This window comes from Neolamprologus brichardi, chromosome 10 (assembly GCF_056152115.1).
Source record: "Neolamprologus brichardi isolate AB-2024 chromosome 10, ASM5615211v1, whole genome shotgun sequence".
NCBI classification, from domain to species: Eukaryota; Metazoa; Chordata; class Actinopteri; order Cichliformes; family Cichlidae; genus Neolamprologus; species Neolamprologus brichardi.
This window is the reverse complement of record NC_142113.1, coordinates 3,413,448-3,439,175: the sequence shown is the minus strand read 5'-3', so window position 1 is coordinate 3,439,175 and position 25,728 is coordinate 3,413,448. Positions and strand designations below refer to the sequence as shown.

The following is a 25,728-nucleotide window of genomic DNA, read 5'->3' as shown; positions in this document are numbered from 1 at the left end:
CGTGCAGGAATGCACGAGCAATTGGAACCTGTGCTTCACACTGGACCAATGACAGACACGCTGGAGTGTGCTCGCCAAGCTGCTTTTCAGCCTTCAAAGTTATTTGCCTTTATGCAAACGTTCGGCTTATTTTATGATCCTACACAGCTGTTAATATCAATACTTAGGAACCGGTATATTGTTGAAACCTAATTCTCCACAAATCATTCCCAGTGTAATGAAATGAATGTTTTTTCCCCATGCCTTATAGACTGCATCATCTTGTTGCCTTACTACGGCAGGGTCCACGTTGTGATCTGGACGGCGTTAAATCTTTAAAAGGATATTGAGCTGATAAATAAAACGTGTCACTTAAAAAGAGTTTCGAGTAGGACTGAAAGGACAAAGCTGCGCTCCTTCACCGCTGAGGTCAGGAGCGGGAAGCTCGAAATAAAATCCGAAGCACGGTGCGGCGTCTCTCAGGATGACGTGCATCTCGAGATATGCGCGGTGCTGGGGGCGACGTTTGGGAAAGACTTCTGAGAATGCTTCCTGGCGTCATCACATGGGCTGTTTGCAGTAATCTGTGTTCCTGGAAATTAGTATTACTCCAGGAAATTAGACCTAAGTCACATCATTAAAAAGCTCCACTTTCAAGCTGCTGAAACAGAGTCCCCGTTTCGTATTCTTGTTATTGCGACCACATGCTGCACGCTTTGGAGTTTGCATCCGCACGTTAATGAAAGCCTGCTTCTAATAAGCTGCAGAATAGCAGCCGAAGCAGCTGAAGCAGCACAGCAGGACGACGCGGCGAGACGAAGTGAAGTGCACCGGGATTTTTGTGCAAACAAATGAAAAGTCAACATCAGGCAAAAACATGTTTATGTGGCCTAAAAGGGCCATAAATAAAATTTTATTCTCTCAATTTATTAACAAGCCACAGGAAGTCCATGACCGTCTACCACAGCACTTAAAACATCTCATTCTGGCGCAGTCCACAAAGACATGAGACCCATTTGAGATCCTCTTGAGCCGCTGATAAATCTGAAGGCTCTCTTCCTCGCTCTGACTTCCTTAGAAAAATAAAACAAAACGTGGAAATACTGTACCAAACTGGAGGCGGAGCGGCAGGGTGATCCTTTTCACACTGAGACGGGTGCGTTAGAAAGGGCTATGAGTGCGTTCGGGGAAGCTTGAATCAAACGGCAACAACAACAATAATAAACTAGGAAAAACCCTCAAACTTTTTGTGTGTATGTTTCGTTTTTGCTAAGCGGAAGCAGAACATGTTTCGCTTTCAACCCCTTCAGGATCGCCACCGTTTATCCATCAACCTCTTCTCTCACATTACGTTTCCCCCTCCCAGCAGTCTGTCCTCCACAGCCCTCTATCGTGTTTTGCTTAAAATAAAAGTGAAATAATATTTATAATGATAAAACCTATAGCAGCAAAAGAGTAACAGAGGAATAACAGCTAGAAGCGAGTGACCCCTGGATTGATAAGGAAGGCATGGGTTAAAGAGAGGTCCATGAATTTCTGCCCGGCGTGTCGGGCCTGCGATGAGGGAGAGGCACCTCGGCGACCCCTCTGAGCTCATCTTCCCTCGGTGGGCACCCTGCCGAGGGCGGCCATGATGCGGCTGAACCGTTCGCACAGCTCCAGGGTGGAGTAGGTGGGCAGCTTGGGAGGGTCGTGGAAGCTTTTGATCTCCGTTGAGCAGTCCAGCAACTTTGGGAGGAAGTCTGTCAGCTTCTCCTGGAGGTTAGCTGCAGTCAAGAAGTGAACAGACACCATGCAGTGAAAATCAGATTTTCAGGGCCATTTCATTAGTTAGAAAGGATGTCTCAAAGTGAATGCATGTGTAAAAGTCACAAGAATTGGGGTGTGGGTGACAATAATCTCCTTTTCCTGAACAGAGGTCACCATCTCTGCCGACTGATGCTGCAACAGCTCAGCCCTCTGCAGCCGTCCATCAGAAAAGGATCCTCTCAAAACATCTGGTTATGAGGTCATTCCGGTACACAACAATACCAGTTCAGTTTCTTCCATTTACCAGTCAGTTACAAATACAACTGGGTTGACATCTAATGGATTATTCATTTCTACATCTTAAACTCATTCATGATCAGATAATAGTGGGGAAAAAATACCTGCAGCAGCCAGTCGTAGCCCTCAGTCTGTGGATGGTCTGAATGTCATAATCCTACTTGTTCATTTTCAGAAAACCTGACCTCTGACCTCAACGTCACAGTCACTGAGATTTTTAGTAGATCGATTTAAAAGTCATATATTTGAGGACGTTTTTCCTTCCCACTGTCTCCAAGTGCTTGCTGTTGGAGGTTTCTCTCTACTATTGCCGGGTCTTTACCCCACAATATACAGTGATTTAGAGCAGCGGTCCCCAACCCTCGAACCCCGGACCGGTACAGGTCTGTGAGTCGTTTGGTACCAGGCCGCGAGAGTTGAGGCTCGGGTGTGAAATTTATGGTTTTCAACGTTTTTATCATTAACTCTTTTTCCCTGGGTTTTTTCCCGTGTTGTAGTTGTGTGTCTTATTTTGAAAGAAATATTTACACGTTACCATAGCGACCAGAAAGCATTAAGGGGAAGAGATGAGGATGTTACTCTCAATGTTGTTGGTGCATTTTAGGAGGACGCTGCTAATAAAGTTACACGATTACACGTTTATTATTATATTTATAAAATACCAGCGTTTTTGTCTCGGTTGTATCACTTTATTTTGTTGTATTTATCCACGACACCTTAAAGGCCGGCCATTAAACCGGTCCATGGCACAAAAAGGTTGGGGAGCGCTGGTTTAGAGTGACCGTTGTTGTGATTTAGCATTTATCTTACAGCTACAGCAGCTACAGGTAGATCCGAGTGTTTATTAGTGCAGAGTTCTGTGTTGTATTGTCATGACATTGAAATGCCATCATAATAAAATCCACTAATAAATAAGTATTTCTATCTACTTACAAACATTAGTATTGTATAAAATGTTATCTTCAGGTGATCTTTTTCTGTCAGACTTCTGATACGTGACCTGAGCCGCGGCCTGATTATGGCGATCTTCGGCAGGGGTACGAGGGAATGTACTAGTAACCTAAGCCTTCAACTCTCTGGAAATATCTAATAGGCCAAGTGTGTTCCTTCTCCCTTAAGGACTCACATTCCATCTCTTGGCCCAGGTAGGAGCACCAGCGGTTCCTCATGTCCTCCACTGCCAACAGGTCTCTCTCTGCGTCGTGGACCAGCAGCAGAGGGATGCAGGACACCACCAGCTCATTCATGATGCCCAGGCCTGTGGTCACCTCAGGCTCTTCTCCCGACTCAAACATGGCGGCCGCTTGCTCATTTAGTTTCTGTGGGGCGGGGGGGAGGGACACTGATGAGTCTTTTATATCAAAGCTTTTATTAGTTACTCACACATTCATTTTGGACTAATATTATAGCTCGCTGTGTGGTACAGACCACCCAAGAAGTTTCTTTTGGAGAGTAAAATTCTCTTCTTTTATTAGTCTGTTACTTAGGACTAATGAGCAGCTGTGTGTGTGTGTGTGTGTGCATGTGTGTGTGTGTGTGTGTGTGTGCATGTGTGTGTGCATGTGTGTGTGTGTGTGTGTGTGTGCATGTGTGTGTGTGTGTGTGTGCATGTGTGTGTGTGTGCACACTGCACTTTGAGTTTTTAGCTGATAAGTCAAAATGCCAGCGTTCAAAATGCAAAACCACCGGGTGACATCACTGTGGCTACATCCAGCTTTTCTATACCATCTATCAGCAGACGGGTTTAAGAATACTGAAACAAAAGGGCACATTTAATGTTTTTAAATAGATTTACAAAAGCCTGAGGAATCTGAGGTTCACTAAATGGGATGAATGGCCTGTTTTCAGCATCTTCTTCCTGCAGGATGATTGCATTTGTCTCTGCCTATCAGGGACCCTCACACTGACATATACCAGCTCGCCCGACGTCGATAACCCCACAAACATCGCTGCTGTTTAGATTTCTATCTTCATTCATTTCCAAAGTAATAGGAAAACTGCATATTTTAGTTTTATAGAAATCCCTCAGTCAGAACGTGGTACATCAACCGCAGATGGAAACTAGTGAGCTAATTTCCAAGCCCATTAAACCTCGTAAATCCTCTTTTTCATGGATGCCATGATGTCAAACTTCACTGTAACACCCCAGAGAGACGCCACATTGAACGTTTCGGGGAACGGAGAAGAGTTTGGCCCTGGTAATGCCTCATGACGTCAGGCTTAAGAGGAGGATTGATGAGCAGGCTGCTAGAACAAACCTCTTGTTGCTGTCGCAGCACTGGTGCGCTCCCGTCCCTCTGACTTACACAGAATCGGTGCCTCGTACCTGCTCCCCCACAAATCAACTCCCCCGTAGTCTGAAAACCTCAGCAAAACTTTTTTTGCTCTAAATTGTGTCGTTTCCTTTTCTTCTGTTAGTAATCCCAGGTATCATTAATATCACAGAATATCTTTAAGTCGCTGGAACTAAAGGATCCTGACTTTAACAGGTAAGCTTTTCTCTCTGGTCGAGGCCTCTAACTCTAACTCCCTGACCTTGTCTCTGAAGAAACGAGCTGTCTGGAATCAGAGACTGCAGGGTGGAATTGCAAAACATCCAAATGCATTAACTGTGTCAATGTTAGCAGTGTTTTCAATTAAAACAAGAGCTGAAGGTAAACAGCTGAGTGCACACAGCTCGACGTTCTGGCCAGAGGACTAAGACGAGCAGTCGCCCTGCACAGTCCTGAGGTTTGAGGTTAGCTGAGGACACGCTCGTGTCTCATGGTAATGTGTTTACACTCACTGGCCCTCCTGCTTCCTATTCCCACTCCAGTGATTACATTACAAGCACAATGCCAGTGTAAGGTTACTGAGTGCAGCAGCGAGAGGGCTGCTAAAGACCAGTATGAGGCTGATCAGACCAAACTACCCCCAGCCCTAACCGATAATACCCGAGCGTAGCCCGGAGCTTGGTGGGAGTGAAATGAAAAGGGGCTCACTTCCCAACGCTGAGAGGATTTTCATCTGTCAGTATCAGATGAAAAATCTTCAGTGGAATCTTTTGTGGGCTGCGAGCAAGCCAAAGCAATATCTCAGCAAAAGCAATTTGATTACGGAGCCCCGCTCGGTGTCGGAGGGGAACGTCTAGCCCTGAGAGTTTTGCTGAGTCACTTTAGCAGAGGAAGTTTGACACAGAGGAAAGGGAGTGACACAGAAGAGATCACAGAGAAGAGCTGCTCGATGCAAAGGCTTCCGTTCCAAAGCAGCTTCTTTGAAGTGGGAAAACACGGCACGCGGGGCTCACCAGCAAACACTCTCGACGGTAATGGCCGAGCAGCTCCTCGTCGTGCCCTCTGTACAGGCCTTTTAACAAAAGCTCCTTGTTGTACTGGTAGGCGTAAATCAGATACATGAGAGCCTCCACGTAACTGGAAAGAAAGATATTACATTCAGATAAAACTGTAGCAAAGACACACTGGCGGCTCACAGAGTAACACAAGAAATGAACTCGGTGAACCCACTGCACAACTTTAACGCTGCACGATTGTGAGCTGCTGCCCCCTGCAGGTAAACACCGAGATGGGAAATTACATGAAAATAAAGGAAATCAGTTAAATCTCTACAGAGACGCTGGGTTTGTTTATTTGAGGTTTTTTATACGTTTGCTAAAGAGGCATCGACATACTTGGTCTTCTGGAAGAGCTCCAAACCGGTCACCATGAGGATGGTGGTTTCACGAAAGTTCCTGTAGTCCTGATGCCATATCTGATGGAGACAAGCCAAAGTCAGATTGTCCAGGAAGTGTGAATCTGCTCAAATGTACAGTTTTAAATGAACAAAAGACAGACGACAACTTCTGACCTCGTATTCATCCATGTTGACCTCCTCGGGTTTAATCAGGTCCAGTTTGGCACGTGCCACATTCATAATGCTCTTACATCTGTGAGAGGAAGAGGAACGGGGGGTTACTGAAACGGAGCTGGTGAGTCATCGTGAGGTACTCCAGGAGATAAAACGCTCCACCCTGCCCCTAGGCCTTAACGTGGCTTAATGAATCACTCTTTAGTGCTGCGAGGACTAGTGAAGCACTCCTCCAGAGGCTCCTATTGAGGCCACATTCACACATAAATCTAATTATCTCGCTCAAAATAGAGAAGGGAGAAATCAATTTTTCTCTCATGAATATGGATCGAGGCCAACAATCATAGCTGAAAAGTTTTAAGAAATAGTAAGGGACATTACGCACCCTAATGACACCAAAATGTCAGAGTTAAAAGAGGGGGGGAATTGATATACTGCAGTGGTAATTTGAAAAGAAAAAGTCAGTACTGGACGTGTGCCTTGTATGATTTGTGTTCGAACAAAAGGCAGAAGGCGTGCAGATCAGAGAGGATTAGCAGCATGAAAGTGTTGCTCTGATGAGACACAGTCAGTCTGTGCTCATACAGTCTCTGCTACCCTCTGCTGGTCACTACGAAGAACCGATTTCTGACACAGCCATGGGGGAAAAAAAATGCAACATGATCATTTTTTAAATTACTCGCGGCAGAGTGAGGACTGCACCTCTCATCGAAGGCCAGGTTCCTGTCAGCAAACTGTGTGAGCAGAGTCCTCTCCAGAATCTTCTTGGGTGCCTGGTTTTGGATGAAGTAAACGATGATGTGCTGCAGTCGGTAGTCGTTCTCAACCGGCGTGTCTTCTTGGGCAAATCTCAAGAGACGTGCATACTCCATCTTGATGGCCTGAACAAAGAGATGAAGGAAAAATAAGCTGCTCGTCACTGTGTGAGAGAGAAGTTACTTAACCCTTTAAAACCGGTGGGAGCGGGCATGCTCTGTTTTGCGTAACTACTTTTGGATCCCGGTAGCTCTGCAACCACGTAAGCTAGCGCAATAATTTATTTGCATATGAAACCGGAGAAGTTGTACTTACATCTTATGCCATCAGCTTGTCCTAGGCAACACAAACATAATATTCCAGAAACACGCTTTGCCGACTCGATCAGCTGTTCATAACACTTCCTATGTTGGAATAGACGTCAGCGCGAACCTTTGCATGTCCGCCATGACCTGCCTGAAACCGGAAGTGACGTTATTTTCGCGGAAATGTAGTTTTTTTTACCATCAGGGCCTCATGAGCCTATACTGGTGTTTTTAAAAGTCATGTTTGACTTTATGACTTTCTGTGTCGTTTCTGGGATGCTTAGGACTCATATTGCACTGCTGGAAATAGTTTATTTTGATGCATATGCTGCTTTTTTGCAAATTTGCATTAGAATATTTATTTTCGTTTTTCCTGCAGTATATAAAAATTGGTGTATTTCAAAAATTAAACTATGAAGACACTCAAAATAAATTTCCTGTGGTGGGAAACTATTTTTTGCAACTTTTTTGTATTTACAGTTTTGAGGGATAAGCCTCTTAAATTTCTCTAACTAGAAATATATGTAAAAAAACAAAAACGATTTTCAATTTTTTTGTAGTTTATTGCACTTTTTTGCAATTTATGTAATTACTATGCACTTAATGCATACATATTATTAAAATCTGAGCTATAATGGTTGTATTGATGTATAGCAACTTGAAATGCTCCCAAAAATGGCTCCACAGCATGTAAAAATATAATATAAGCTCTGGCGGACTTGGTTCTATGGTAGGTCTTAAAGGGTTAAGTAAATGACAGCTTAATTTAAGCAGCACACCTGAGTGCCGCATGTGTACATGTAAGCCCCTAAAACTATTCCACTGTCACAAACAGAATCCAAATGTGGGAAACGCTGCAGTGGTCTGAGGAACAATGTTACACTGGAACACAATAAAAGAAGAGGAGGTGAAGGAAGTGAGTGAGAGCGGAAAGGAGAGAGAGGTTGTACCTTAAAAAAGGCCGCCTCGGGCCCACTCTTTTCATACACGCTGCTGGATTTGCCAATGGCCATAATTACACCCTGCATGTCGGGGGTCATCATCGCCTGCCCAGGAAGCAGGAACCGTGTTAAACAAGGCCCTGGTGATGAACTGAGCAAGGTCAGGCACTGTGTTATCTGCTCTAACTTTCTACAGCAAGGCGTACCATAGTCAGGACATGCCAAACATCACTCAGCAGTCCATGCACCGGTTGGTTAGACGGGCAAAAGTCGGCGGGGATGCGACCGGTCAGTTTAAGAGGCGGAACGCGCAGAGCTCGCAAGGAGAATGTGGAAAAACCAAGACAGCCTTATGGAAAATGTGTGACAGACAACCCAGAGTGCAGGAAGACAGGCTGGAGCAGCAGCCCTACAGAGGATAGTCAGCACTCACTGACCAGCAAACTACCGCCAACATTTACAGAAACATTGATTTCATGATAGCTATCTGTTCATTTTTACCTCTGCCAAGGAGGTTTGATGTTTTTGGTAGCACTTGTGTGCGTGCGTGTCATTCTGTCTGTAAACACGACAGCTCGAGAACATTTAAATAAATGCTGATAAAACTTTGTAAGGGTGCAGGTGGGGTGGTGTTAACAATCCACGTTGGAAGAAAGGAGGAATATCGTTCTATATTAGTTAGAGATGCTTTAGCATCACATTATATAATAAACTCAAGTTAATCGGTCCGGTTATTTATCCAGCACCTATTCCGACATAATGTTGGTGTAATCAAAGTCATGTCTGTCATGCTACATACAACTTCTTACAGTGTTGTTTAAGAAGAACAAAATACAATACTGCCTCCTTAAAAGTACAGAAGATTGAGCTGCCTTGGCGGAGGTTTGCGCTCTTGTGCAAGTAGTAGGGCTGCACGATTTTGCATAAAATGAGAATCACGATTTTTTTGCTTAGAATTGAGATCACGATTCTCTCACGATTTTCTTTTCCAGTATAAATATTTATTGCGCTTATTAACTGCACATCAACTTCGTAACAGTTGAGACTGAACATAAAAACAATAAATAAACATAAAAACAACAAACGTCTCACGTTTTGTCGTTGCCGCAAAATGTTGCACTGCTTGAAATTGCGTCTCCACCGTTGCTCGACGCTGCGTGTATAGAGCAGGAAGTGCAACAATAGAAAAATAGTTGCGGGACGGCACTGTGTAGCGTTTGTCTAGGGTGTTGATCATTTTCCTAAATCCCTCGTTTTGCACAGTGTTGATGGAGCCATATCTTTGGTCAGGTGATAAGTAATAGCCTCTGTAATTTCTTTGTGCCTGCGGGAGTTCGACGTGTATAGGGAAGCGCTGTATAAGGTTCCCGTTATTGATGTTTGGGTGGTTGACCGGGACGGATTTTCTCCAGTCACTTTCTCGTCATCCCTGACGTGCTCTCCGTTGTTTTTTCCCTGCTAATTTTAGCAGCCAGCTTCTGTATCACGTGGTATAAGGCTCCGCCCTCGTCATTTGTTGAGCAGGAAGTGTGAGCGCTTGTTGTCATGCAGATTACGTCCCGGATCAAAATGTGGTACAATCGTCGTCTTTTTTTTTTTTTTTTAAATCGTTGTCATTTGGAAATGAGATCGCACATAAGTATGAATTGAGATCGCGATTTTCTAACGATTAATCGTGCAGCCCTAGCAAGTAGCATCATACATATAGGAGCACATGTGCATCACAGTATGAAGCAGTGGTCTCGCCTGTTGATGTGTGTGGTTCATGAAGCACACCAGCTTTCTGCACAAGCTCCACCTGACTTTGTGCCGCGATGTCGACGGCTCAACGAAAGACTTTTCACACGAGTAACGCAGAGCAGCCAACAAAGGGGCCAACCTTACTGCACTGCACTGTGAAAAACCTTATGCTCTATGGAGCCAACACAATTGGGCAATGAACCTCTCATTCTATAGATCAAACAGGCTCAGACAACACTTGATGGAGCCAGAGCTACCTCATCATCATACCCCCCCTCCTCTGACTCAATGACAAATGTCCCCACATTAGGAATGGCCACCTCGACTGTGCGCTGGCCAGGGGACTCGTCCTCTGTGACCAGGTCGGGAGGGGGGGTTACGGGAGTGTTCGTCTGGACCTCGGGCTCAGGGGAGATGGGAGGGGGAAGAGACTGGAGAGAAAATGGGACAGATGAAACAGGAACGATGGAGGACTGATGGAAACAGAAGGAACATTATATAGGGCAAAGGTGAAACAGGAAGAGGAAAAAAGTTTGAATAAAATGAGCTCATTTTATATCTCCGCATAAGACTTTTCTAAACTATGCAAGTAACTCTGAATCCTTGTTAAAACTCAGTGGGAACAGTTGTGGAAAAGTGGGGCAGAAAGTTGAATAAACATGACACAGCAGTGTTTCCCCTAGGTGGGAAATAATCTTTTTGAGTTGCTGTAATTGTTCCTCCTCTCAGTACTGGCTGTGGAAAATTTCTAAATGGCTTATTTTATGTAAAAATCCACACTACAGACTTCAGTGGGCCAAGTTGTCAAGCAGGTATCATCCATGGTGCACTTTAGGGCTGCCACAAACGATTATTCTGATAGTCGACTAGTCACCGATTATTTTTGCGATTAGTCGACTAATCAGATCATCATCCATTTTGACGTAAAATGTACAGCTTATTGCACCAGCAGCATCTGCTCTTATATAACTATCATTAGCTTACAGCTTTAAGTGTTTAAGGTATGTGCTAACTAAAAATAAAGACAAGATGATAGTTTATTAAATTTGAATGAAATTTGCAGATTGTTTCGGTGAAGTTTAATAAACTCCTTGCTATCTAAAATATAACAGGACACCGGAGTATATTCTGGAGCATCTCACACTTCTGATAATCAGCTGTCTGCTTGACGTTTATTCAGCTGTGTAAAAACTATAACTTTAATCTCAGCCAAACCGATTTACTCAGGAACAAATAAAATACTGAAAAAAGCCAAACAATAACATTTTTAAGTTATCTAAGTGACTTATATATCATGTTTAACCTGAGTAGTGAAAGACGGCGGTGGGTTTGAAAACGATTTGCCGGGAGTCCGGTGTTCTCACGGTTTCTAGTTAGCCTAGCCCCCGGCTAGCTATCGAGCTAGTGGGTAACAGACGTCTCCGAAAACGTCGGAGCGCTTTTAAAAATATGTGGTGTCTTGATAAACTGAGCAGATATTTGAGGTTTACACAGCTACATTCTCGCCTGAAAATATGTTAAACGTTTATTTTGTGACCCAGAAAGAATAATAAGAGTAATATTAAAACTAACTAGCTGCCGCCATTGTTGGAAACTGAGCTGGGCCGCGCTATGAATTCTGGGACATAGCTTCTTCTTCTTCGGGGTTTAACGGCAGCTGGCATCCTTGTACATGCAGTGCTGCCATCTTCTGTTTCAGTCCGTTATTACACTCTTAAATCCTACTACTTATTCCTGCGTCTTTTGTGATCTTACAAAGCTTCAAACGACGCGTCGACTATTAAATCAGTCGTCGACGATTTTGATAGTCGACTAATCGTGGCAGCCCTAGTGCACTTTACTTTAAGAAACTTAGTGAGCCTGTGAAAAATGCTTAACCTACCCATGTGATGCAGGGGCAGTAGAGTCCCACTGTACACAAGCCATCCGACATTTACAAGCTAAATGCTCCTTTATGTTCATCAGCTGGTTTTTCTTCGTATCTGTGCAGCTTGGTGCTTGTATGTTTGGTACGGGGGGAGGTTACAGTCTATTTGTTTAAACCAACTGCCTGAGTGAACCAGGAGAACTAAACAGACCAGCAATGGCTCTTTGAGTTCATCAAAATAAGCAACATATCTAACACAGAGGCATTCACGTGATCCACCCGATTAAAGCAGTGTTTAAGTAACAGCTCTCAACTGACATAGCTCTTTGTTGAATACATTTATGAATGTGACTTGTTTAGAATGAGAAAGCGCATGCATGACTTGTTGTGAGTCTTCTGTAATGTGCGTCTTTGCATGTTTTACATACAGCATTTAGTAACGCTTCAGGGCTCCTCTCCTCCTGTTCAGCAGCAGCCCTGGAGATGGCCCTCTCTGTGTCCTCCTGCAGGTGCTTGGAGTCGTTCGTGGGTGATGGCTGCTCCATGTATTCAGGATCCTGCTGGGGAACTACAGAAGGAGCACACCACCATCATACAGAAGCAGCAACACTTCAGCACAGTCTAAGTGACAAAATCTGCAGTTCTTTTAATGGCCACTTCAGGCTGACCTCAAAGCACATCAGTCTCCAACTAACAGCATTAAAAACACACTGACAGCTGATTTATCCCTTCATACCAACTGTAAAAGGAGGGACATTTGTTTGTGCGTTGTTAATGTTAGGGGTTTAGTGTTTACTTTGACATAAACCCACAAACATTTTTTCTATTGCTTACGCCGTGCAACAATACTTTCATGCTTCAACAAGCAAATAACAATGCAAGCATGTCGACTGACAGCGCTCGTGTGTGTGTGATATACACTTGCACAACCAATAGAAACACAGAACGACAGGGAGAGGCATATGTGGTACTAGGGCTGCCACGATTAGTCGATTATCAAAATCGTCGACGACTGATTTAATAGTCGACGCGTCGTTTGAAGCTTTGTAAGATCACAAAAGACGCAAGAATAAGTAGTAGGATTTAAGAGTGTAATAACGGACTGAAACAGAAGATGGCAGCACTGCATGTACAAGGATGCCAGCTGCCGGTAAACCCCGAAGAAGAAGAAGCAGTGTCCCAGAATTCATAGCGCGGCCCAGCTCAGTTTCCAACAATGGCGGCAGCTAGTTAGTTTTAATATTACTCTTATTATTCTTTCTGGGTCACAAAATAAACGTTTAACATATTTTCAGGCGAGAATGTAGCTGTGTAAACCTCAAATATCTGCTCAGTTTATCAAGACACCGCATATTTTCAAAAGCGCTCCGACGTTTTCGGAGACGTCTGTTACCCACTAGCTCGATAGCTAGCCGGGGGCTAGGCTCACTAGAGCCGTGAGAACACCGGACTCCCGCTAATCGTTTTCAAACCCACCGCCGTCTTTCACTACTCAGGTTAAACATATATAAGTCACTTAGATAACTTAAAAATGTTATTGTTTGGCTTTTTTCAGTATTTTATTTGTTCCTGAGTAAATCGGTTTGGCTGAGATTAAAGTTATAGTTTTTACACAGCTGAATAAACGTTAAGCAGACAGCTGATTATCAGAAGTGTGAGATGCTGGAGAATTTACTCCGGTGTCCTGTTATATTTTAGATAGCAAGGAGTTTATTAAACTTCACCGAAACAATCTGCAAATTTCATTAAAATGTAATAAACAGGAGAAGCTGTCTTTATTTTTAGTCTTGTCTTTATTTTTAGTTAGCACATACCTTAAACACTTAAAGCTGTAAGCTAATGATAGTTATATAAGAGCAGATGCTGCTGGTGCAATAAGCTGTACTTTTACGTCCAATGGATGATGATCTGATTAGTCGACCATCAAAATAATCGTTTGTGGCAGCCCTATGTGGTACACATGAAGATCGTGACACAGCAGAAGCAGAACACAAAGACCACCTCAACACAAATACCGGGTCACTCACTCAACCTAGTGGTTAGAGCAGGGCAAGCCATTCATGTGTGAAAGGACTTTAAAGCAGTGACACCTCTGCATCATTTCCTTATGTATATGACTCCATGCTTTTATTTTGGTAAGGTAACCAGAATGTGATTAAAAAGTGCTTTTACCTGAATAACAACAAATAATTCAGTACAACTGAAATACATTTAGAGTTTTTTGTAATAACTCTTTTCTGTTTTGCTATAAATATTGTATAATTAATTGTTTTACAACTCTTCAGGGAACAAAAGATTTTATATATACTGCTGTTTCTTAATAAATTCTACTCTCTATTGTGAGTGTTATGGCTCTGACCTGCATTGTCTGGAGGGCTGGACTCAATACTCATGGGCTGAGGGGAAGAGGAGGAAGTGGAAGTGCTGGATGCCGCGGAAGCAGCGGCGGCTGCTGCTGCTGTGGCCAGTGCCAGCTTCTCCTGTTGGGCCTTGCGAGCCTGCATGATGTCCCACTCTTCAATCTCCTTATCAAACTGTTCATTATCCTCCTTCACATACTGCTTCAGGTCTGGCGGCAGTTTGTCCATGCCGCTGAGGATCTGCCCCGTTTCCTTGTCAAACTCCTCTGCAATGGAGAGTTAGGAAAAAGAAATATGAAGGTTTCCTGATGTCTATTTGGGAATCAGATCAGTTCAGAAGTATCAGGTGTAGTAAACACATTTAGGTATCGATACAGAGAGAGGCTGATGACACAAAGTAATGTGATATAGAGCTCAAAACCCCAAAAGACAATCCAGCCAACATTCTGATATGAGTCACTTTTCTAATATGACAACCAAAAGAGAGATGCAAGCACCGGAGAAGAGTTCATTCTTACCTTCTGTGAGAAATGGCTTCTTATCATTGATGTACATGAGACAGTAGGCACTAGCATTGCGGTAGCCTCCAAAAGAGTCCCTGACAAGCTCCTCCCAGGATGACTTTGTCACTGAAATATCATTGTACTTCATCCAGCAACGCTGATGTGGGTCATAGATGTAAGCCCAGTAGTGGCCTGCATTGGCCTGGCCTTCATGGACCAACACTGCGTGAAGCCGATATGGAACCTGCAGAAACACAAACAAGGAAATGTGAGGGTTGGGTTTGTTTTTACAAGTCGAGGTGAAAGGACTGGGTTGCTCACCTGCATCATAGATTTGTCCGAGTACATCAGCTCAATGGTTCTGTGAATTCTCGTAATACTCCCCTGCAGATCTGCAAGTAGAGGATCATATACGACCTATTAGCATGTGCCATAATAACGGCCAGCATAGCGGTAGACAGGAGCATAGCCCTACCACGAGTGTCATTTTCCACTTCGCTCCTCCAACGGTGCAAGCAGCCCTCGAGCACTCTTAACTCTTCTTCGGTGATGTGGCGCGGGGCGGGGTGCATGGGGAGGTCGGGGGGTAGACGGGACTGCGTGAAGGGCTTATGAATGGGTACTCTCTGCTGCTGGGCTGCAGAGGGAGCAGCGGCAGGACCTGACGCAAGGCCCGAGCTCTCCAGAGGAGGTAAGGAGTCCTGCTCAGCTGTGCTGCAGGGTTAGAAAGGTAAACTTTATGACATCTCTAAAAAAAAAAAGTTCACACTGCAGATATTTTACAGTTTGAAATGACAGCTACTGCAACAAACAACAAAACCATAAGAATCGAATCAAAAATTCTAAATGGATAGTTTATTCCATGTCCCTACAGACACATTTGTCAATAGGAGTGCCCTCTGCCTCTAACCGTCTGGGCTCTCTCTGATGCCGGGCTCACACTGTGCGATGTTTGGCCCATTTTGAGCCGATTTTTGAGTCGTGCGACCGTTTTGGCGATCGGCCCGAGTTTGGCCTTCATCGTGCGTCGTGTAGTATACGTGGGGTAACGAGAAGCGATTAACACCTCACGACCAGCTCCCGATCATCAATCGCTTGGTTGCGAGGGTGTCACCGCAGTTTCTCACACTGCGCACGCGCAAACACAAATGTCAGCGAAAAAGACGGCGCAGCACGGCAGTGCAGCGTGTGATCTGGACACAAGCGATGGAGGCACTTGTACAACTTTGGAAAGCTCATCCGAGCCTTTTCGATGTGGCCTCACAAAATTATCACGATCACAACAACCGTGAAAATTATTTATTTACATTTACAGTGCTGCTCAATCACAGCTGCCTGATCATGTTTTTCATTAGCAATTTAGCAAAGTTGATGGCGGTGTGTGTCTGTGTGAGTGAAAGACAGAGAGGGAGAGCGAGCGACAGAATTTCTGTTATAACCTTCATTTTATGGACGCACAGTGTGAGCACTCGGGTCGTATATTGTGAGACCTTGCATTGTGACCTATGAACTTCTAACCCCTGCGAGTCAATCGTGCAGTTTGAGCAGGAGCTGAATCGCGCGACTGACAAAATCGCACCGTGTGAGCCCGGCATTACAGTGACAAACTCTCTTACACTGCCATTTTGCTCGACTTGTCGCCTGTGTTTTGACGTCACATCATGTGTTGCGTGACGCAGCCCTCTCTCGTATGTCCCACGTTCCATATATTTTCAGAAACTGTGGAAGGACTGAGTTTGTTCTGGTAACTGTGACTGATTTAATGTGATAATATTAACCTTTTATCACGTTTTGTTACCATTTGTTTTTTTGCACCATCTAATCTTCAACTCGTTCATCTTCACCTTCTTTGTACAAATCTGACACACACTTCAGGCTTTTTTTATTTTTTATTTTGTAAAACTCGCCTTGGTGGTGGCAGTTGTTGTCCTGTTGTTCCACCAGGGGGTGCTGATGTGTCAATATCGTCCACTGGGGAGGTACACACTGGTTTGCTGGAAGCAAACTCCATGGCATACTGGAGGACATCTGCCAGAGGAAACCTCTTGGGGCCTGAGCCGTAACTCAGATACCTGACAGAAAAACAAGACGTAGCAGAGATGGAGGGAGGCAGACGGAGCAACAAAGTGGAAAGGGCAGAAGATGAAAGGGTGCAGTTTGAGTGAAAAATGACTGTGGCTGTCTGGCAAGTTCTGCTGACCTTGGCTGAATAATGGGGTATCAGTGGACAAGCCATACCTCTCCAGTCGCTGTTGGAGGAGTGTCAGATGCTCTTTCAGCCGTCTGATCTCCTCCCTCTTGATCCTGGTTATTTCCCTGTTCCTGTCCATGTACCTGACAACACACACATATCACACCAGGAGCGTCAGGATTGCATATATACACACTACAGGCTAATGGAGGTGGTAAAAAAGAAAGCCTGATTACGTTACCTATCCATGTAGAGCATAGAGGGGAACTCAAGCTTGTTGTGAATCTTCTCAGGACGTCCGAGTGCTTGGTTGAACTCAAATCTTGACAGTTCAAAGGTCAACACAGGAGGGAGTTCTGTGAACCAATGCTGTAAGAAAATTGGATGTTGATGGATTTTGGTATTCAAAAAGGATCAAATACAGACCCTCAGATACTGGAAATTTCAAGATCACATGTCATGTTCTCATTTTTAAAATCAGACATTGGATCTGTATCAGAATGTGAAAACAAACTGATCTATACTAACTTTGTGTTTCAAATACTTGAATGTATTTTTTCCCATTAGAAATGGGGGACAATGTCATGCAAGATAAACAGGTTAGCTTGCCGTACTGTGATGCAAAGTGAAGCACTGTGTTGGAGGAAAACGTGCTGGGTTGGGATCTTTTTTCCCCATGCTGAGCCACTGCAACCAATCTTAAGGGTTGTTAAATATATCTGAGTTTAACACAAATTCTTGGTTTTGAGGTTTTCTCTTGTCTAAGTTTATTATTTCCCTTCCCCGTGCCTTAAAGCCAGCTTTTGTCTGATTGGCTATTTCTACAAATAAAACAGCTTGTTGTGGCTTGAGATGACCAAGTTAGTTGGCTGAGACTACGTCCACACTAATGCGTTTTCGTTTGGCCTCCCGTCCACACTGAGACGCCGTTTTTGCTCATGGAAAACGCAGCGTTTTTAAAATACTCTCAAAGTTAAAGCAGTGTGGACAGAGAGAACGTAGAAAACCATGACACATTTTAGTCACGTGATGCAGTCAAGTGACCAATTAAACTAAGAGAGCAGAGGGCGTTACACAGCAGCTGTTTTGTTTGCTCTCAGTTTTGACAGCCCTATTAAAGATTAATATCCGTCTGTAACGCTCCACAGAGCTATTCTTCAAATTCTTTAATTCTCACTCGCTTTTGCAACTTTGTACTTTTGTGTTACTCGCAGCAACAACTCCACCTCATTGTTAATCTATTTTAAAAAAACGACTTCGCGCTTTCGTCAACATTTTGCCGCGACATTTCAAAGAGCCGGAAAGTAAATAAACAGCAGAAGGAAATGGCACAGGTCGAATCGTCTCACGTTTCACGCGTGCGCAGTACTGGAAGGTAAGCGTTTTTAGCCGTTTCAATGTGGACGCACAACTCTGTGAAAACGACTGAAAACGACAGTGTGGACGCGGAGCGTTTTCAGACGAACACGCCGTGGACGTAGCCTCAGTCACCAACTAACACATTGTGTGACTTTGCACTTCTCACCTCTCCTAAGTTAAGTAATCTGTGAAACCCTGCTACTGTGTATGATGTGAATGGCGTTGTCTCCTTTCATTTCCAGTGCTGATGGCTGGTGTTTTTTCCAGAGGGCTGGGTGCCATACTCATCTGCAAACCTGCTGGCCTGATAATTAGCTGCTCCAGGCAGCTCTGGGACAGCGCAGTCAAGGCTACAGCTAAGCTGAGGTCAAACCCAAAATAGTACAGGTGTCACATAAGGGCAAAGAGGTTAGCCCTTTGGAGAGGATCCAGCACATAATCTCTTACTTTTAACCTGATTGCTTTCTCTGTGCCACTGAGAGGTGACGATGGCAAATAGAATTGTGGAACATATATATTGATGCAAACAAGCAAATGTTCCATATGCAGGTGTTTTCTTTCCAAGATGGAAAGATCAGACAGATATTAGATTTTTTGTGACATATAAAACACTTTCTGATGGAAAACTAATCTAAATCTAAAGTTCTTCTGCGGGAGCTTAACTGTTAGCGAGCTCTGGCACTTACTTCTTGTCCAGACCTGGCAGAATTCTCTGCTGAGTGCAGGGACTCGATCTCACCCTCGATCATTGCTGCCTCAAGACACTCGTGTAGGTCCTTGAACCCATTGACCTGCAAGGGGTACTGTCCAAACATCTCTGTGTTTTCAAATTTTTTACCTGTGGGATTGCACACATACAACAGACATGGACAGATGAGTGCACTTGAAAGAGCGTCTGAGAAAAACCAGAGTGCACACTAAGTGTCTATCGTGTGGCCTATGCCCCCAAAACGCAACAGTAGAGGTATGAACATCAATATCACTAACATGATTCAAAGTTATATCAAATTCCAATAATTACATCACTTCAGGGATTAACTGTGTTATTCTGTAATTACAGAAAGCAACAGTTTTTTATATTAAATACTGGCCCCGTACTGGGAACAGCAGGAAGTATATAAATCTTTTATTTTCTTAATGCTTTGTATTTCCACCTTTGTTCTGGATCACAGCCTGAATCCTCTTCAGTAAGCAGAATGTCAGTGCTGCACAAATTTCTGAAGGGATACTCGGCCAATGTTCAGACTAGGGCTGCCACGATTAGTCGACTATCAAAACCGTCGACGACTGATTTAATAGTCGTCGCGTCGTTTGAAGCTTTGCAAGATCCCAAAAGACGCAGGAATAAGTAGTAGGATTTAAGAGTGTAATAACGGATTGAAACAGAAGATGGCAGCACTGCATGTACAAGGATGCCAGCTGCCGTTAAACCCCGAAGAAGAAGAAGCTGTGTCCCAGAATTCATAGCGCAGCCCTGCTCAGTTTCCAACAATGGCGGCAGCTAGTTAGTTTTAATATTACTCTTATTTTTCTTTCTGGGTCACAAAATAAACGTTTAACATATTTTCAGGCGAGAATGTAGCTGTGTAAACCTCAAATATCTGCTCAGTTTATCAAGACACCACATATTTTTAAAAGCGCTCCGACGTTTTCGGAGACGTCTGTTAGCCACTAGCTCGATAGCTAGCCGGGGGCAAGGCTCACTAGAGCCGTGAGAACACCGGACTCCCGGCTAATCGTCTTCAAACCCACCGCCGTCTTTCGCTACTCAGGTTAAATATATATAAGTCACTTAGATAACTTAAAAATGTTATTGTTTGTCTTTTTTTAGTATTTTATTTGTTCCTGAGTAAATCGGTTTGGCTGAGATTAAAGTTATAGTTTTTACACAGCTGACTAAACATCAAGCAGACAACTGATTATCAGAAGTCTGAGATGCTCGAGAATTTACTCCGGTGTCCTGTTATATTTTAGATAGCAAGGAGTTTATTAAACTTCACCGAAACAATCTGCAAATTTCACTTAAATTCAATAAACTATCATCTTGTCTTTATTTTTAGTTAGCAGATACCTTAAACACTTAAAGCTGTAAGCTAATGATAGTTATATAAGAGCAGATGCTGCTGGTGCAATAAGCTGTACGTTTTACTCCAATGGATGATGATCTGATTAGTCGACTAATTGCTAAAATAATCGGTGACTAGTCGACTATCAAAATAATTGTTTGTGGCAGCCCTAGTTCAGACTGGTTTTGTTTTTTAAAATCTGCTATCTGACTCACTCGCTTGTCTTTTTGTCGCTATATGCTTCTCTTTAAATTGTATTAGAGTTCACTGGGGTGTTTATTAACCAGTAGCTCTGAATAGTGTGGCTGGTTTTGCATGCAGTGTTAGGAAAACATGTTTTGAGAATGTAGTGCAGCTCCACATCTTTCAGTTATGGAATTTTGGGAAAATAGCTTCAAACTGGAAATAACATAAACGTCAGAGAAAAAAAAGTTATTCTAAAATGTGAAACAGCTAGACCAGCGGTCCCCAACCCCCGGGCCTCGGACCGGTACCGGTCCGTGAGTCGTTTGGTACCAGGCCGCGAGAGTTGAGGCTCAGGTGTGAAATGTATAGTTTTCAGGGTTTTTATCGGTTTTCAGCCTGATTTTTTTAGCGTTTTTATTGTTTACTCGGTTTTCCTGGGTCTTTTCACGTGTGTTATGAATAAATTTTCTTTTTTTTCAGTACAGGTACTAGTTTTATTTTGTTGTATTTATCCGCAACACCTTAAAGGCCGGTCCATGAAAATATTGTCGGGCATAAACCGGTCCGTGGCGCAAAAAAGGTTGGAGACCACTGAGCTAGACCACAAACTGTACATAAAAGATGGATACTGTATTACCATAGAAGTAATCTCAACCAAAGAGCCACATCTCATTCCAAAGCATGGGCCATAATTTAATGACATACTCAATTAATGGAGCGCTATCATTTAAATTATAATACATAAATGTTTTAGCTATTGCTTAAGTCAGGCTGGTCACTTGCTTTAATGGTCTTCTGGTGCCAGATGTCATTTTATTAGGGAAGTGTCCATGATGACAAATATATTATATTATCTCCCAACATTAAAGGTGTTGGAAATTTTAAAAGAAAGACAAAGGTGCGTGGTACCTTTTATACTTCTTTACATCCGAGGTGATTTTTACTTGTTCAGCACCCACATCCTCACAGTGACTAGGGTGAGGAAGTGACTTTAAAAAAAAGGAGCAGGACTGGAGTTGCTAGGGGACATGCAGATGAGGCATTAAGGTCGTATTGTGAACAGCAGAGTCCATGGGCCCAGCTTTTGGTGGCTCTGGGCCAGTACTGTCATGCGTAATAAGCACAATGTCAATCAGCCGTCGAGGTCTTCCACAATCAATGCAAACACTCTCCTCTTTTGCATGGATCACATCTCATTAAGACAAGGTCACCTTTCATTACTAGGGGCAAGGACTTGCTTTGCTTTGCGGCTGCAGCAATCAGACTATGCTAACACTGTATTTCTCTGTGATACGACCAAGTCTGCCTCTTTTTTTCTCTTTATTGGTTTCAATTAAACACCCCGTCTCACCTTCATGGACCCCCACAGCAAGGAAACGACCATAGAAAAGTTCCACCATCGGGTTCTTTGGCTTCTCACCCTCCCTGGAGAAAAATCAGGATAATGTTACAGGCCTCACTTCTTCACATTTCATGTAAACAAGGACATTTTTTATTGTGCCCTTTAAAATATGTCACATTCCAATGTCGGGATCAGATTACACAATAATCAGCCTGATTATGACACAACCCACATGAAGAACGCCGCTGATTTGGTTTGGGAACAAAAATGGCTGCTTTGTGCAACAAATAACTGTTTACCTCAGCTGTTTGAACTCTGGTGAGGGAAATAAGGGAACCCTTGTGACAGTGTTTTTGCTCATTCCCTACCGTTCAGCTCTCTAAACCTGACTCTAATAGTCTAATCTGACACAGTGGCCGTCACATCACTTGAAAACACTGTGTAGTCTGAGACCGGCACAACATCAGCAAGTCAGACAACCTGTCTGACTATGGGGCCACTGTTTCCACAGCAACCTCTGGATCCAGGTACAGCTGCGCTTACCTGTCTTCTTCTGCCTTCATCTGGAAGGCATCCTCCAACCAGTCCAGCAGCTTGTGGGTGAACTCACTAACATCCTGCTGTTGAGCGAAGCACAGATAAGAGTAAACAAATAAGAGTGCAGAAAACCAATAATAAGGAGGTCATTCAAATCAATGTCATCTATCATCTGCGTGCACTTTGGATGTAAGAGCAGCGGTCTTATTGGAGAATCTCGCAACCTGGTGAACTTCAAAGGTAGCCTGTGTGCCTCGAGGGCACTCTCTGGTAGATATCAATGTCATCTAGTAATTCAGGTTAATGTCTATCCAGCCTGAGTAATACGAAGGAGAGACATGACTGATGAGCACACGGGCCACAAGGCTGACCTCTGTTAACCTCTGGCCTAGCAAGAATGTCTACGTAAGAAGAACAAATGCACAGTTTCGTACATTTTATACATGTCTATCACATTTCGTGGATGAACACACAAATCAGATAATTAATGGCCAACAGAACTTTTGTGGCAGACTTCAGAGGGGACGAAGAAGGTTAACAGTCACTAAATAAAGACAGTTAAGTGTTTGGGGTTTTCTTTCTCAATATTCCCCACTGATGCAGTTAATGCTATAATACTATTGCCGCCAGCGTTGATCTCGTTAAACTGACGTTAACGCCATAACCGCATTAACACAGCAAATTTCCATTAGCAAGTTATTGCGGATCGCTGACAGCACTATATAATAAATTAATACTTTCATTAATATTCATCAGGAAAAGGGTGGCGTGCCCACTCCGGGTCAGGGACAAGACCCTGCCCCAAGTGGAGGAGTTTAAGTATCTCGGGGTCTTGTTCACCAGTGATGGGAGATCGACAGATGGATTGGTGCAGCGGCTGCAGTGATGTGGACACTGTAACAGTCCGTCGTGGTGAAGAGGGAGCTGAGTGTAAAAGCGAAGCTCTCAATTTACCGGTCGATCTACGTCCCTACCCTCACCTATGGTCACGAGCTGTGGGGAGTGACCGAAAGAACGAGATCGCGAATACAAACAGCGGAAATGAGCTTCCTCCGAAGGGTGGCTGGCCTCTCCCTTAGAGATAGGTTGAGAAGTTCGGCCATTCGGGAGGGGCTCAGAGTAGAGCCGCTGCTGCTCCACAGCCAGCTGAGGTGGTTCGGGCATCTGACAAGGATGCCTCCTGGGTGAGGTTTTCCGGGCATGTCCCACTGGGAGGAGGCCCCGGGGCAGACCAAGGACATGCTGGAGAGATTATATCTCTCGGCTGGCCTGGGAACGCCTTGGTGTTCCCCCGGATAAGCTTTGGAGAGGGAGGTCTGGGCTTCTCTGCTTGGGCTGCTGCCCCCGCGACCCGGCCCCGGATAAGCGGAAGAAAATGGATGGATGGATGGATACTTTCATTATTCACAAAATAATTATCTGCCAAGCCATAGTTTTATGTCAGAGCTTCACATGTGACTGACACTTGGAGCTCAGATGTATTTGTGCAAGCTCAGCAGTTAATTCCGAGACTAATCCATCATAATCATCATCAAATAAGAGACAAAAAGAGGGGGATATTTCTGCTACTACTGTATGGAGGATATTAGTGCTAATGTAATGGCAGGATCCTCTGCTGCCTGGTGGTATTGGCATCGATCAGCAGCAAAGCTACTGAAGGGCAATAAGATGAATGGACTATGGAAGCAATCGCCCAACTCTAATGCCTGACATCTAGGGTGACTGCTAACCTCGCCCAAACTTTTGGGACTCCAAACGTTAGTCAACAGTAGCCTGCCTCCGTAAAGTGGAATTGAGAATTACTCTGCTAAGTAATTTGTATTTGCATATTTATCACAATTACACATTTGAGATGCTTAAACTAATTTTAATATTAGTAGAAGTTAACCTGATGAAGCACAAAATGTAGTTTTTAAGTGATGATTTCATTTATTAAGGGAAAGAAAGCTATGTTAGCCTACCTGATCCTGCATGGACAAAGTTGTTGCCCATAAACCTAAATGTGCCACACTTACTAGGGGTGGGGGAAAACATGGATACTGTGTAGTATGGTGATATTTTGTTTGCTAATAATGTATCGATACAGGGACAGCAGAAATCGATATTTTGTTACAAAAAAGGTTTTTGTGCTCTGACTTCAGAGCATGTTGATCCTTTTTCTGAGCAAGAATCCTGACATTCCTTCACTGTCCAAATGTGACAGTTTACTTATTTTAATTTAAGACATGTTTTATTTTAATTAAGTTTAAAACTTTTTTATTTAATGTAAAATTATATTTTGTTTTAATTTACTTTCAAATTCTTCAGTTGCTGAAGGGGCTGCATAGTTTTCATAAACTGCATAGTTCAGAATAGCTATAATTGTACCAGATGGTTGCGTTCAGTTAAGTTGGACTAGACTGTAATACAAACCGTTCAGTTTGTCAACAATAAAACTGAAATGAGAGAAAGACTGAGTGTGAGACTTAAAAATGAATATTGATAAAGTTTACCTTTATTTACAGAATCTGAATATCGCAAAATATTTTTTAAAAATTGCAATAATATCGTATTGTGCGTTAAGTATCATGATAATATCGTATCGTACGATGTATGGTGATTCCCACCTCTAACACTTACCCCAAGAACTGGAAGCAAATGTTTGTGATAAATGACAATGAATCGGTCACATCGCTGTGGAGGAATTTTGGTCCACTATCTCAATCAGACTGAAGTCTGGACTTTGACTACGCCACTCCAAAAACTTAATTTCGTGTGTTTTTTAAGGTGGACTTGCAGGTGTGTTATGGATCATTGTCCTGCTGTACAACCCAAGAACACTCAAGCTTCACGGTACAAACTGATAACTGGACATTTCCTTTCAGACTTTTGTGGTAAAGAGCAGAATTCATGGTTCCGTCAATAACAGCAAGTCGTCCAGGTCCTGAACATCCTGGTCCAGGTAAAGCAGCCCCACACCATCACACTACTACAACCATGTTTTCTGCTGGTAAGAGGTTTTTGGGGTTTTTTCAGATGAAATACTATATAAATTTTCTGCCAGGTGTAACAGAGCTCAGACCTTCCAAAAAGTGCAATATTCATCTCGTCAGTCGACAGAATTTATTTTTGTTACGCGAGTCATTCCTGAGAAGGTTCACCACTGTTCGACATTTTCTCCATTTATGGATAACGGCCCTGGCAAAGCCTTAAACTCAGCTGTCCAAAAATGTGGTTAATTACAGTTCTTTCATGATTTAACAAAGGGGGCAATTACCTTTTCACGTGCCAGGTAGACTTAGATAGCTTTTACCCTTAATACATGAAATCATTATTTAAAGGTTTTTGCATTTACTCTGGTTATCTTAATCTTTACTGCTCTGAAACGTGTAAATTTGACAAGTTTTTTACAGCACCGTACAATTTGAAAAATGCTTTCAGTCGCTTTGATTCGATGTGTATGAAAGGCTAACAGAGGACTAAGAACATAATCTCTGACCTCCTTGCAAAAAAGGTCTTTTCATTGGAGTGCTATTCTGCAAAGCAGGTTGTAACAGAAAGAGGCTTACCTGCTGTGACTCACTCGACTTAAAGGCATCTTTGAGGATTTCCACAGCTCGTGATGGATCTACATATTTCCTCTTGGAGCCCACCATGAGAGAGAAAAGGTTCCTCAGCTCCTGCATGAAGGGCAGGTTCCTGTGCTCCTGGACAAAGAACACGACCCG

At 43.4% G+C, this 25,728-nt stretch overlaps 1 protein-coding gene across 6 annotated transcripts in view; it reads right to left on the bottom strand.

The window, feature by feature from the left end:
* Nucleotides 1-859: 859 nt before the first annotated feature.
* The window catches only part of usp25 (ubiquitin specific peptidase 25), a 42,611-nt gene continuing 17,742 nt past the window's right edge, over nucleotides 860-25,728 (bottom strand). The window contains exons 7-26 of one of the 6 annotated variants that reach the window (XM_087847075.1): nucleotides 25,570-25,707; nucleotides 22,028-22,104; nucleotides 21,494-21,567; nucleotides 18,577-18,728; nucleotides 16,773-16,900; nucleotides 16,579-16,674; nucleotides 16,248-16,412; nucleotides 14,816-15,054; nucleotides 14,662-14,732; nucleotides 14,356-14,584; nucleotides 13,837-14,103; nucleotides 11,906-12,045; nucleotides 9,868-10,041; nucleotides 7,880-7,975; nucleotides 6,571-6,749; nucleotides 5,869-5,947; nucleotides 5,693-5,772; nucleotides 5,312-5,435; nucleotides 3,152-3,344; nucleotides 860-1,745 (exon numbers count right to left, since the gene is read on the bottom strand). In XM_087847075.1, coding sequence (XP_087703201.1) covers nucleotides 1,573-1,745; nucleotides 3,152-3,344; nucleotides 5,312-5,435; nucleotides 5,693-5,772; nucleotides 5,869-5,947; nucleotides 6,571-6,749; nucleotides 7,880-7,975; nucleotides 9,868-10,041; nucleotides 11,906-12,045; nucleotides 13,837-14,103; nucleotides 14,356-14,584; nucleotides 14,662-14,732; nucleotides 14,816-15,054; nucleotides 16,248-16,412; nucleotides 16,579-16,674; nucleotides 16,773-16,900; nucleotides 18,577-18,728; nucleotides 21,494-21,567; nucleotides 22,028-22,104; nucleotides 25,570-25,707 — 2,874 coding nt within the window. In that variant the 3' untranslated portion in view covers nucleotides 860-1,572. The remainder of the gene's footprint in view (nucleotides 1,746-3,151; nucleotides 3,345-5,311; nucleotides 5,436-5,692; nucleotides 5,773-5,868; nucleotides 5,948-6,570; nucleotides 6,750-7,879; nucleotides 7,976-9,867; nucleotides 10,042-11,905; nucleotides 12,046-13,836; nucleotides 14,104-14,355; nucleotides 14,585-14,661; nucleotides 14,733-14,815; nucleotides 15,055-16,247; nucleotides 16,413-16,578; nucleotides 16,675-16,772; nucleotides 16,901-18,576; nucleotides 18,729-21,493; nucleotides 21,568-22,027; nucleotides 22,105-25,569; nucleotides 25,708-25,728) is intronic. The other 5 variants (XM_087847077.1, XM_087847076.1, XM_087847078.1 and 2 more) reach the window with 5 other exon arrangements.